Source organism: Littorina saxatilis, linkage group LG1 (assembly GCF_037325665.1).
Source record: "Littorina saxatilis isolate snail1 linkage group LG1, US_GU_Lsax_2.0, whole genome shotgun sequence".
Lineage (NCBI taxonomy): Eukaryota > Metazoa > Mollusca > Gastropoda > Littorinimorpha > Littorinidae > Littorina > Littorina saxatilis.
Window position 1 is genome coordinate 75,461,470 of NC_090245.1, and position 12,994 is coordinate 75,474,463.

At 42.7% G+C, this 12,994-nt stretch overlaps 1 protein-coding gene across 1 annotated transcript in view; it reads right to left on the reverse strand.

Annotated features, from left to right (window-relative positions):
• The window catches only part of LOC138979298 (fibrillin-2-like), a 123,062-nt gene that overhangs the window by 97,570 nt on the left and 12,498 nt on the right, over nucleotides 1–12,994 (reverse strand). The window contains exon 2 of the mRNA XM_070352034.1: nucleotides 2,054–2,136. Within this exon, the coding sequence (XP_070208135.1) occupies nucleotides 2,054–2,136 (83 nt within the window). The remainder of the gene's footprint in view (nucleotides 1–2,053; nucleotides 2,137–12,994) is intronic.

Consider the following 12,994-nt stretch of genomic DNA (forward strand, 5'->3'; position numbering starts at 1 on the left):
TAGAGGCATTGCTCTTCGAAACAACGCGCCCCACACACACAGCGACGGCGAAGACAAAAGAAACAGAAACAGCATAACAGAGAAAAAAATGAAGTCAAGAGTGTGTTAGGCATTAGGAACATTAGGGGAGTGAGGCTAGAATGTCCGGATTGTCGGGGTGCACAATTTGCACCCATTTCCCCGAATGAGCACTAATGTCAACTAACACACGTGCGACCCGTAAGGTTCACGCTGCGCCACCGCGGCGCCAGGAACAAAGTATTCTGGGTCACAGTCTGTGTCGAGGAAGCGTCGGTTTGATACAGAATTCATAACTTGAAGAAAACGCCTAGACTCACCCTTCTCATGCTAAAACAAAAAAGAGTAACACAATCAGAAAAACAAGCACCATCAAAACCGATGCTGCCTCCAAGACGCTGACACAAACACAGGTGCACAATTGGCTCAATAGGACCGTGAGATTTCCCCTTCCGTCCTTCTGAAACTGGGTTGCAAAAAATAGGCCGAGAGTGTACACTCAAGTTTCGCCAAACCGATCTTGTTTTACATCTGCTCGTTTGTAAGTCAATGATGGAGATTTTTTTCAGCGAAATGTCAAAGCCTTAAAAAATGTAAATGGCCTAATTCCTTCACGATAGAATACGGTGAAGATGAGCCGCGATTTAAGTTGCCTGATGTATCTGTCAAACTGACATGGAGCAGAGAAAGTCCAAACTCAGGAATGGTCACTCTCAAACAAATTACTTGTGTTATTTCTCCGCTGTCGCATGTCCAAAAAACCCACCGGCGAACTTCATGGTAAGGCCCAGCTCTATGTTTCAACAACATCAATTCATAAAATATCGGACGTAGCTGCACATGGCGACAGGCAATGACCGAGTCTGCACATACCCACTGACTCCAGATTCTGTCACGCCCACCCAGTGCCCCCCTCTCTTTCAAACTCCCGAGGACACAGCGGGAGGATGAGGGACCAATTAAGTAAATTTTAAGGGGCTTATTGTCCGTCAGGTCTTAATTGCCTATATTGGACATGAATTGGTTTATACGATTCGAGTTTTACGCCCTCACGGCTTTTAGGTGTTTAGGTGGTATCAGCCATCTGCACTTATGGTAGAATGACCAAGATCTTTAACGTGCCATTGTGGTGACACGGGGGTGGGAGATGGATACTGTCTCTGGGTCTGCACAAAAAGTTGACCCGTGTCCGTCCCGGCCCGGATTCGAACCAGCGACCTCTCGATCACAAGTCCAGTGCTCTACCACCTGAGCTTTAAGTGGGAACCATCTGTTATTATAGACTCCGTGAAATTGATGGGGCTCCCCTCCCCAACGTAAATCCGAGGTAGGCTCAATTCCGTGCATGGAGTTGTTTTTGCTTGTCTTTTCCCACAAGGTCAAGGTAAGGTTTGAATGAGCAGATAACGGAAGGCTGCATGTGGGGTGCTTATGGGAAGCTGAGTAGTTGAATGAAAGAAAAACGGGTTAAAAATAGCAACGACGATGAATACAACAGTAACAGAAATCATAATTACAACAGTAGTGCCGACAACAACGAAATGGAAAACAATAGCAAAAACACACAGCAGCATCTTCTAATCTATTAAAGAACAAAGAAACTGCACACAAAAAAGGGAATGCGTGGCTTTGCCAAATAAAATGACAGTGACAAAGATTAAAACTGACGAAGAACATGTTTACGTGCATGCTGCAAACAAACCCCCCTAACAGAGAGAGAGAGAGAGAGAGAGAGAGAGAGAGAGAGAGAGAGAGAGAGAGAGAGAGAGAGAGAGAGAGAGAGAGAGAGAGAGAGAGAGAGAGTGAGAGAGAGAGATAGACACAGAGAGAGACAGAGAGAGACAGAGACAGAGAGAGACAGAGAGATCGAGAGAGAGACAGAGAGAGAGACAGAGAGAGAGACACAGAGAGAGACAGACAGAGAGAGACAGAGACAGAGACAGAGACACAGAGAGAGATAGAGACAAAAAGACTGAGACAGAGAGACAGAGAGACAGAGAGAGAGACAGACAGAGACACAGATACGCAAACTTACGAATGATACAGAGCTGACTGCCGCTGGGTTGTTTCCATCCATTGCAACACCTCCTTCTGAATCTTGCTCCACACACGTTGGGACTGCAACCAAACAGTATCACATTCCATTAGATATGATAATATGCAGCGAGAACTCACTTATGTATTTCTGTTGACGTTCATGGGCTACTCAGCTTGTATTCGTCAGTGAACACGGCATGTTCAGCTATAGAGCTGACAAACAACGTTTACACCAATTTCCAATGATAAAAGTAGAGAAAAGTTTCCACAAATATGCCCACTGTCATTATCTAAAGAGGAACCATTTAACTGTTGATGGCATGGCTATCTGAAGCACTTACCACGCTCTTCGACATGCAATACCCAGGGGCGGATCAGTTGCTTTGTAAGGGGGGGGGGCACTTTGAATTGAAAGTGAATGTGATGGGCGCGAAGCGCCCGAATTTGCTAGGGGGGTCCGGGGGCATGCCCCCCCGGAAATTGTTTTGGCCCAAAGAAGCAAAATGGTGCCATCTGGTGCCATTTGAACTTAGAAATGGTCATAGAATCAGCATAGAAAATCTTTTTTTTTTCTTCTTCTTTTTTTTTTTTTTTTTTTTCAGGGGGGGGGGCACGTGCCCCCTGTGCCCCCCCCCCCCTCGTCCGCCCCTGATACCTATCTGCTACATCAGACCTAACAACGAAAGCACGATCTGGAGCGGAGAGTATGCCGTACCCGTACTATCAAATTCTGATGTGGAAACATAGTTGAAATCAATATATAAAATGTGTGTGCTGGTAAAAGGTATGGGGCATCTCGAGACAAAATAATGAGAAAAAGGAAATGCCAGAACTTCCTTCATTTTCAAACCTTGCAGAAATCGGACGGGGGGGGGGGGGGGGGGGGGGGAGATTAGTTGAAAGGGGAATTCAACTGCATTGCCTGGTTTTTGCCTCTTTCTTCTCTTCCAACCGCGACTCCTCCCCCATCCTTTCCAATTTCAAACCTTGTATAATTGCCTTTTGCGGAATTCTCAAAAAACAAACAAGCTTTCTTCTGCTACAGTGTAACCAGGGCTGCCAGTCGCGTGTTATGCGGCTGTGTTTCTATCTATTTATTCACCTTCCACTTGCTTCAAGCACGTCAACAGAGATACACAATATGTTCACGCCTTCGAGAGAATTTTACTGTCAAGAATGACGTGCACGTTCCTGATTGGCCGAGGCACCTGGTCTGTGAAGAAACTTATGAGATATACTGTAGACACGTGCGTGATTGTAATGCATAACAAGTCGCGTGAAGCGATATAAAAACATTTAGTCAATCTGTCGGCATGAAACTAAAAGATCAACATCATAAACCAGTCTTCCCCGAGACTACATTTAGATAGTCTCGGCTAAACTTCTCCAAAGACCGAGACGGGTCACGCTCGTCTCCGCGAAGCATGCGAACCGTAGCACTTACTTGACCTATTTTCTTTAATTCTGAGCACATTTTTAGAGCGATCATGACATATCTATATGTATGTTTGAATTCATGAGAAGATGAAGAATACAATGCCATCATTTTTAAATCTGTTAGTGAAAATTTGGTTTTAATGACAACTTTAATGAGCAAACTAATTAACTGATTTTAAGGCTTCCGAGCTGAAATGCAATCCCAAAGTCCGGACGTCGTCAAAGATTGCTTAACCAAAATCAATTTGGTTAAAAAATGAAGGCGTGACAGTGCCGCCTCAACTTTCACAAAAAGCCGAATATGACGTCACCAAAGACATTTATCAAAAAAACAAACTTTCATGTGAAGTTTCAGGAAGATTGGTCAAATAGTTTTATTTGAATCGCTCTACACATACACACACACAGACACACATACATACACCACACCCTCGTCTCGATTCCCCGTCTATGTTAAAACATTTAGTCAAAACTTGACTAGATGTAAAAATACAACAACAACCGTCCAACTGCAATCTCAGAGCAGAGAGCTTGGAGGATGGCGCACACATGCACCATTCTGCAGATAGGCATCTGAGGACGTCGTAACGATGTGTGTGCGGAGAGGTTTCAATGTTGGCTGGTGCATGAGGTGTGTCGCAAGTTGATGCGTGCGGTATGAGAGAACTTCATGATCGAGGAAAAGAGAGCCCAAAATATACACCTCAAGCAAGATTGTCGATAGCAGTGATACTGTGGTAACCCATTTTAACATTCCCCTTCTCCCGCTTTCAGACACACACTTCCTATCTGAGAAAATCAGTATAAAATAAAAGTAAATAAACAGAAATAACACACATTTTGCCCGTTTTCCGCCTCTTTCTCGTCCTCCTCTTCAGCATCCTTCTCATCATCTTTTTCACCTATTTCTCCTTCGTCTTCTCCTTTCTTTTGACCTCTTTTTTGACAAATACGATAACACCTGGAAACAGCTGCTCTTAAAATAACAGGTCAACGTAATTTGATTGATTGAATGTAGACATAACGTTAATGTTCTTGTTCTTGGTCTGGACCCGATTCTTCACTGAACACACAAGCAAGAATTCCGCAAAATTCATGATAATGATAATAATAACTGGAAATATTTAAGTGCCTAACCTATGGCTCTAGGCCCTTTACAAAAGAACATATACAGAATAGAACAATTAAATGTACAACCTACATAGGACAATTAACCAAACGGACAACAAAAACACCACATGTACTGTTCACACAATATTCATATATGCTATACACACTATATATACACACATACCCAGCGAACACTTCATGACGTCAAGAGTCTTGTCATTTAGCTCAGTACACACACACAAAACATCCATCTCCTTTGTTGGAACCCATGACCTCTGCCCAGCGACACCCATTGCCAGTTTCACCAACGCAAACTATTCCTTCTCTTACCAATTTCCTCCTTGCCTGCCCTACAATTATCAGTGAATAGATTGAGTTTGTCCTCCCCTCAACCCCACCCCCTCTGTTACTGCATTTATGTATGTCCTAATTTGATCAAGTCTTTTCCAGATTTTAATGAACATTACGACAACAAACCCTTTTCAGGCACAACTAATTTGCATACAAACTAGACACGAAGCAGACGACCGATTTGCGCACCGTGCAAGGAATGGCAGAAATCGACAATTTACCATCACAACTTTGAAACACATTTTCGTACGGGAACAATAATTTAAATCGTGTACGACGAACGCAGACAAACCAAACTCTCCATTAGAACAGTGTCTTCCGAATCGGAAGGTAAGCTGAATTTTTTTTCACGGCTGGCTATCGTGTATATGAAGGGCACCAGCAATTGAAAATGTTTGAAGTATAAAGAGGTAAGTAAAAAGCAAACTTCGAAAAGAAAATGCCTGTAGGCCCCCCCCCCCCCCCTATCTCTCTCCTTTCTTTGTCTCTTCTTTTTGTCTGGTCTGTCGGTCTCTCCTTTCTGTCTGTTCGTCCCTCTGTCTCTATCTCTCTCCCTCCCTCTCTCCCTCTCTCCCTCGATCTCTCTCGATCTCTCTCTCTCTCTCTCTCTCTCTTGTTACACTCAAAAAATGATGATTTTAAAGTATTACTGTAGGGGAAGGGCTCCTAATATGGACCACTTTTTGTTTCATGCTGATAACTAGCTTGTTTTCTTGCAAAGAAGTTTCATTTTGTGTTTGGTAGTCCTTCTCTCTTAGGTTAATCGTTAGGCCTAATTAGAGTGAAATAGCTTTGATAGACATTCAGCAAAAATTAAATACAGAAAAAATCACAAATGGTCCATATTAGGCGCCCAGGCTCCTAATATGGACCAGTGAAGCGGCCTTCACGAATCACTGTCAAAAGCCCCCTATACTTCAAAATAACATGATACAACTTAGTGTGCAAGTCAGACTAATTCAAATATGCTTTAGATTTATCTGTTTCGGGTTGATGAGACCATTATTTGAAGCACACCAGGAAACTAAAGAAGCATATCAAAAACAGAGTAAAAATAAGTGAAATTACAACTTCCAGAAAAAGAAGACAATTTGATTTTTTTTTGAAATCTCGAGGGCTAGTTATAGATTATTTTCAGCAAGCTTCCTAATGAATTAATGAAAATAGCCTTTAGCTTTTATTTTCTTCGATTTGTTGAAGGTGGTCCATATTAGGGGACTCACACATACTTTGAGATTTTGCTATTCTTTTTTGTTTGCAGTAGAAACTCGGGGTCAAAACTGCTAACATGTAACAAATACGGTCTTAGCTGTCATATATAGCAATTTTTGTGTGATAAAAGCTTTGGCTGTGGACAGAAACGAGTCCGTTTTAGGCGTCAAATTTAGAGTGAACGCTGCCAAAAGTGAAAAAAAGAGTAAAAGCCTAACGGTTTTGAGGTTTGTGTTTCTGCAACTGTTTTGACATGTGCAAATTATCCAGAGAGGGTGAATACAGCGAATGAAATTGTTTTTAGCGCTCTAGCGCCGTTAGTTTGTCAGATCAAGAGGTGGTCCATATTAGGAGCCGGTCCATATTAGGAGCCCTTCCCCTACTTTCTACGATGCTAGTCTCATTTTGGGGTCCTTTTTTGTGTGCTGTATTTCAAATTCGAACTTAAAATGAATTATGTCTATGTAATGCTGGTTGTCCATGAAGCTCAGATAGACTAGGCAACATACATAAACATTTATCGATTTGGAAGATGTGTGCCGATAGATATGCCCCCAAAAGGAATTAAAATGACGTACATTTGGGACTAAATTTAGTTTTCACAATTGTTAGTCAATGACGACAGTAAATCGCAAAAATAAAACAACGGTTCTGCATGGCGTGTATTAAGAATTTTACTTAGACTGGCTGATCTCTGCAGCTATCAAATGTTTACCCTATACAACCTTGAGCGGTCATATTTTGTGCTTGAATGTTCTTCAACATTCGTCATGTTTGTCTCTTTTCCGTCTGGAAAAAAACCACCTACCGAAAATGTTGTCGACTTTTATCGTTTTCAGAGATAATTCAAAGAGAAACGGGCACAGGCACTTCCAACAACAGAAAAAGTTGTACGAGAGAATTGCTTGACATTGACATTTGGAGACGTCTGGATTGGTTTAGTGGTAAGTGGAGAAATATTTCTTACCACGCAAGCAGCACTCAAAATACACATTGCACACTGAAAATAGTGTAGTGTATTTAGTAAGGACAGGTGAGCACCTTACCGCTGGTGTATAGTATACTAACGGTAACCAACGGAATGTTACATTCTGCAAAAGACCTCCACGAAGTGTATGATGTAAAGGCAACTTGTAAATCTTGGTGAGTGTAACACTAAAGCGAAGACATTATTCTCTGAGTGAAGAGAAAGGAGAACTGTCTGTCTGTCTCGCATATACCTCTCCGGAAATAAATCCCAATTCCTTTTCTTATTCTTCAAATCCGTACCCCTTTTTTTGTTATTATTTTGTTTCGTTTTGTTTTGTTACAGTATTATTTCTTATCATGATGCACGGATCTACTTTTTTGAAGCAATTTTGCAAACTAAGGTTAATGTTCTTTTCCGAATAATCAAGTTTTGGTTGATGCATGAAAAAGAGTGATTCAGCATAACTTGAGTGTGTCGTGGATCCCCTTTGGCAGGGAAAAACCCTAAGAAATAACGACGAAAGTGACAAAAGAGTTCATGATTCGGAAGAAGAAAAAGGTATCAAGCTAACTTCAATACTTCCTCCTCCCTGTCCTCCCCCCAAAATAAAATAAATAAGTAAATGAAAAATAAATAGGAAACAAAAACGGAAGACGGTGAAATTGTTTGTAGTATTTATGAGTCGTTCACGTCAGATCAAAGTTAAAGAGCTTTCGTTCGCAGGGGAGGGTGAAAGAAAGCTTATGATGACCCCGTAAAATTGTTGCATCGCGTGTCTGCGAAGAATAAAAAAGATCGTATTTAGACACGTACTGGGCGACGAAAGAGTGCAGCATATCAGTCCATCTTATATCCACCAAAACACACTCTCGACCGAAAGTTGCTGATCCAGTAGAAAACGTCTAAACCGGTGAACCACAAAAGCAGTACCCCTGGCACAAAGAAAACATTGTTTTCAGTTTATTGTTCCAGGCCCAGTGCCGCCCCAATGCATCCCAGCCCAGCCCTGACACGGCTACCGACACAAAACACAACGAAGAAAAGAGAACGCAACGAAAGGAAGAGAACATAACGGGGAGAACGGAACACAAAGAACGTCTTGAACCACCAGAGCTCATCAGGTGCAGTTGTCCTTAGGCAGTGCTAGATTCAAATCGGTACTTACAGGCTCTTCTTTAAAGGCACAACCCGTGAAAAAGGTTCTGCTCTCTGACTCAAATCTGCCTAGGATTTTACGTGGGATAAGACCATCCCTTCACTTGGACACTTACACAAATGCCCCCCCTCCCCCCTCCCCCTCCCCCCTCCTGCCTGAACAGCAAGCGTCAAGGCTGTCGATTTTTGGCATGTGTTCAAGTGGGAGGAGGATCTTAATAATAATAATAACTGGACATTTTTTAAGTGCCTAACCTATGGCTCTGGGCCCTTTACAAAAAAGACCATATATATACAGAATAGAACAATTAAAAGTACAACCTACATAAAACAAATTAATCATACAGACACAAATCACCACATGTACTGTTCACACAATAATCATATATGCAATACACACTATATATATACAAACATACACAGCTAACACTCTCAACAAGCATAACAACTTTATGGGAGAGGAGTATGTGCAGAAATGGAATGAAGAAGACATTAGGCCAGGTTGGTGTAATATTCTGTGAAAAAGAAAGTTTTCAACTGTTGTTTAAAAGAGCTGGGAGAGGTGCAGTGTCTGACAGAGAAGGGAAGAGAGTTCCAGAGTGGTGGTGCAGCACAACAGAAGCTTCTTGCTCCGTGCTGCTTCCTGTTGAAGCGCTCAACTTATACCGCGTAAAAGCCTGGCCGGGTCTGAGATGGTGAGCCGAATTGTTTACCCGGGAAGGACTGCGACTATAGTTCTATTTATGTGACATGTTAGGAACCATTCAGTTTTGGGGCCTTGGGAACCAGTCCGCTTCTGTATCGGCTAGGGAGCTGGGCAAGGCCAGGACGTTTCAGAATGGTAAGACACATTTACAGACAGATATTAACCTACAGAATAAAGGGTGACTTGCGCACGACATTATACAAATTTAGAAAGTATTCAAGTTAGGAAGAAGAGGGCAGCGGAGGTGGTGGGAGAGTGGTAAATTTATTGAATAACATTTAAGACACTGAGGTAGGAAAAGAAATGCTGGTTTGTCTGTCCAGTCCTTCCAGTGTCCAGTCACGGACATCCCTCTTCATCTTGATCTTCCGTATTGTGACCCCCCCCCCCCTTAGACAACGTGACGTTGCTAGCTTCAAAACCAATCTCGAACGAACATAATAGACTAAGCAAGAAAGTAGCCTGAACAGCTCATATCTGCGCCAAGAAACCCCTCAACTTCGAGGCAACGTCCAACAGGGCTGGTTCTGTAACTGAATACACAGTGGTAGTAGTCCAGAAGAAATTGATCCTACTTGGGCGCTAAACAGCTGAAGCGACCACACAAAAGCACCTGTTTCCGCGGTAGACACTCGACGTCGCACCTGATCTACGGTGTGATTGAATTTTCAATGAACGTCTTTCGAAAAGACCAGCAAAAGTTAATAGAACGTTTGATTGTAAAATGTATGTTCAATAGTAGTCTTAAAGGTCAGCGAATGACAGACAACAAAAATTAAGAACTCAACCTTACGATTACGTGTAGATAGTATAGGTATGCAAAGCTTTTGTAAAGACAACTTTTACCTGAATTCTTGCATTTTGAGACTCGAAAACTAATTTAAATTAGTAGTGCAAGGCCGAGTTGATACGAACTTTCTGTTAGAGAATTTTTAGTAGATGTGCGCATGCACCCCAAAGTAGTGCTTGTGGCGGACAAAAAAAATAAACAGCAATATAAATCGAGGATCTGTGAAAAAGAGCGATAGCGGATTTTTTGGGAAAAATCAAATCTATGTCACATAGAGGTCAGATTTACAATGCCATTGGTTCCAACTTGAGCAGAAGTGTTGACAAAGCATTTCACACTATTTGTCTAGCAATTCACAGTGACATTCATAGCACTTGGAGAGGAGATAGGAGGGTAGTTTAGGTCGATAAGACGCGTGGCAGTTCAAAGGGGTACACAGTGCATACGATAGCGTGGTGGCCTGGTATGCACCCCGTGCCAAAGAATGTCTCCCCGGTGACATTTGTCATCCAGGCTGGCGAGGACAAGTTTGTGTCTGGACCGGCGACAAATGGCCCCCGATAGGGTCAAGCGATGACAGCGTGTATACACAGGGTAGTCTATAGTCTTGGTAGACTGTGATTTTATGGCGTTGGGATTGGGCAAAAGGCACATGTGGGCAAAAGGTGCCATGCACGGGTAAGGCTGTTGTGGAGCCTCTTCATTTCTTAGCCACTTCAAGACTTTAATGTTATAAAAGATTTTTGACTGTATGAAATTATACATCATCTTACGGGTAGGTATGGCCCTCACTTAATTGTTTCCTTCAACAATCAAAATGACTTAAAACCAAACTTATTTTGACAATGCGTATAACAATACATTGTTAGCATCGAAACCCCTAAGGAAGTTTCGCCACTGATGTGCTTTCAAGTCTGACTGAGTTGATTGTTGCCTGACAGAAAGTGTTAAACTACGTTAGACTTGACAGCCAATATAATATTGTTTTCTTCGGTGCTTGACCTGTCTTCGATTCAGGTAAATGTATTTCAGGCAGGGGTATAGTTCAAAGTGAGAACATCATCTGAAAAAAGCCTTTCTGTTGGAAGAGAGTCTTTGAAAGTGTTTCTCTCGCCGCTGATACCGCTATACAAATATATACAACTGTTTCCGTTCCTTCTAGTCGTGGATTTGTCTGAATGATTTCGTTGCTAGGAAGACACAATGCCAGTTTGTGACAAATGACTTGCAAACATTCACACTCCTAGAGTTTCGACCTTTCACGCCTTGGAAAGGATTAATTTTGCTGCATAAGCAAAATGCCTCACACAGACACACACAGACACACACAGACACACACAAACACACACACACACGCGCGCGACGCTAATTATGATCTTTGACCGTCGGTCCACTGATATCAGTCAACAAAAAAGTAAGTAACGGGTGGGAAGGCTTCCGTCGGTCAACAGTGAGTATTAAGCGAAATGGTTACCTGCGCCTTAACCTTTGATGTCAGGTAAGGTTAATGTGGCGAGGTCACAAAACCGGGTAAATGCTGCTACCCGACTGACTTTGTTCTCTGCAACATCTACGGCCCTCGCTGTTGGTTTTACTTACATCCACCCGTCCGCCAAATTAACGTAGATGAGGGGCGTGCCGCGGAAATCTGTTTTCACAATATTTGTGCTGGCTGAGTGAAATCTTCCGAGTGCTTTTGAAGATTGTTTCATCACATTATGTGGCTGTGTTTTTGTCAATTAGTTTTTGGTGTAAGGTGGTTTCTTTCATGTCAACCCTTAACCATTCTTTAAGACAACAGAGCAAATGAGACTCCATCAACAATGCTGTAAAAGCTTTCTTCACGGTCGTTCATCTCTCTCTCTCTCTCTCTCTCTCTCTCTCTCTCTCTCTCTCTCTCTCTCTCTCTCTCTCTCTCTGTATGTGTGTGTGTGTGTGTGTGTGTGTGTGTGTGTGTGTGTGTCAGTGTGTGTGTGTGTGTGTGTGTGTCTCTCTCTCTCTCTCTCTCTCTCTCTTTCTCTCTCTCTCTCTCTCTGACAAGGGAGGGTGACTAGAATTCTGACCGACTTCTGCAGTGCTCAATTAGCAAGTTTCGCGTCTGCAGTGGTCATCGGGTTGTTCAACCTGGGACACTGAGCTGATTGTATTAAGACTAGTTAAGTCTCTGTTTTTGTGTGTGTCATAAAGCACCACCGCACCGAACGGTGAACAAGGGAGAGAGACACAGCGATGCGGAATAAAGACTTTCCGCACCTTCAAAGAAACTCTCCTTCGCCACTCTTCCACTAAAAAGGACTGCGAACTAACAGGGATTTTTCTACTGGAGAAAAGGTTTCCAACAAAAGAGGGGGAGAGAGGCGAAATCATGCATCTGTATGATCCACCTGGTTGCTCCTATACCTAACCTACCTGGGTGTAAGTACTATAAGCACCGGAGGAGAGGTAAGGACCGGGGAAGAAGCGCTTCACACAAGAGGGTGGCCTCAAGGCAAGGCCTGATGACGCCATTGAAGAGCGGACAGGAAGGTCCACAGTCTCGTGCGCCTGGGGGGATAAATACTCCAACAATTGTTTCTATTGAGTGCTGTCTGGTATGATCAGCAATGTACGCAGGTTTAATATTTATAATACCGTGAGAGAGCCTAGACTAGGGTTAAGGGGCTGTACGAGGAGCCGGGGAGGATGAAATAGGGTGTGAGCAAAGGGCCTCAAAGGGTCGGTAGGAACTTTCCATAGGTCCTCAAAGTTAAAATCCCACCCAATTCCTTCAGAGTAAGCAAAACTTAAGATATGTTCGCTTGGGCTGCTCACAGGTGCGTCTGAGAATTGAGATGGTCGAGCACCTCCAGAATAACATCGTCAGACAAATGAGTCTGTTTGGCTTTTATTCTTTTAAAATCTTAGCTCTGACCTGAACGTTATGGACTTTCGAGTCTTTATTGATTAATTTGTATTACTTTTTCCCCGAAAGAAAATGAGATGCCTTAAAATATATATTCTTTCTTTCTTTATTTGGTGTTTAACGTCGTTTTCAACCACGAAGGTTATATCGCGACGATAAAATATATATTCTCAGTCTCAAGCCTGATAATAATTGGGCGAAGTCGACTGCGCGAAGGCTACTTCACGAATCTCGCTGCTCGAAGCTTTGGCGGTGCAGAATTTTCTGAAATCTTCGCGAAGTCAATGTCGGGCTCAACTAAGGAAG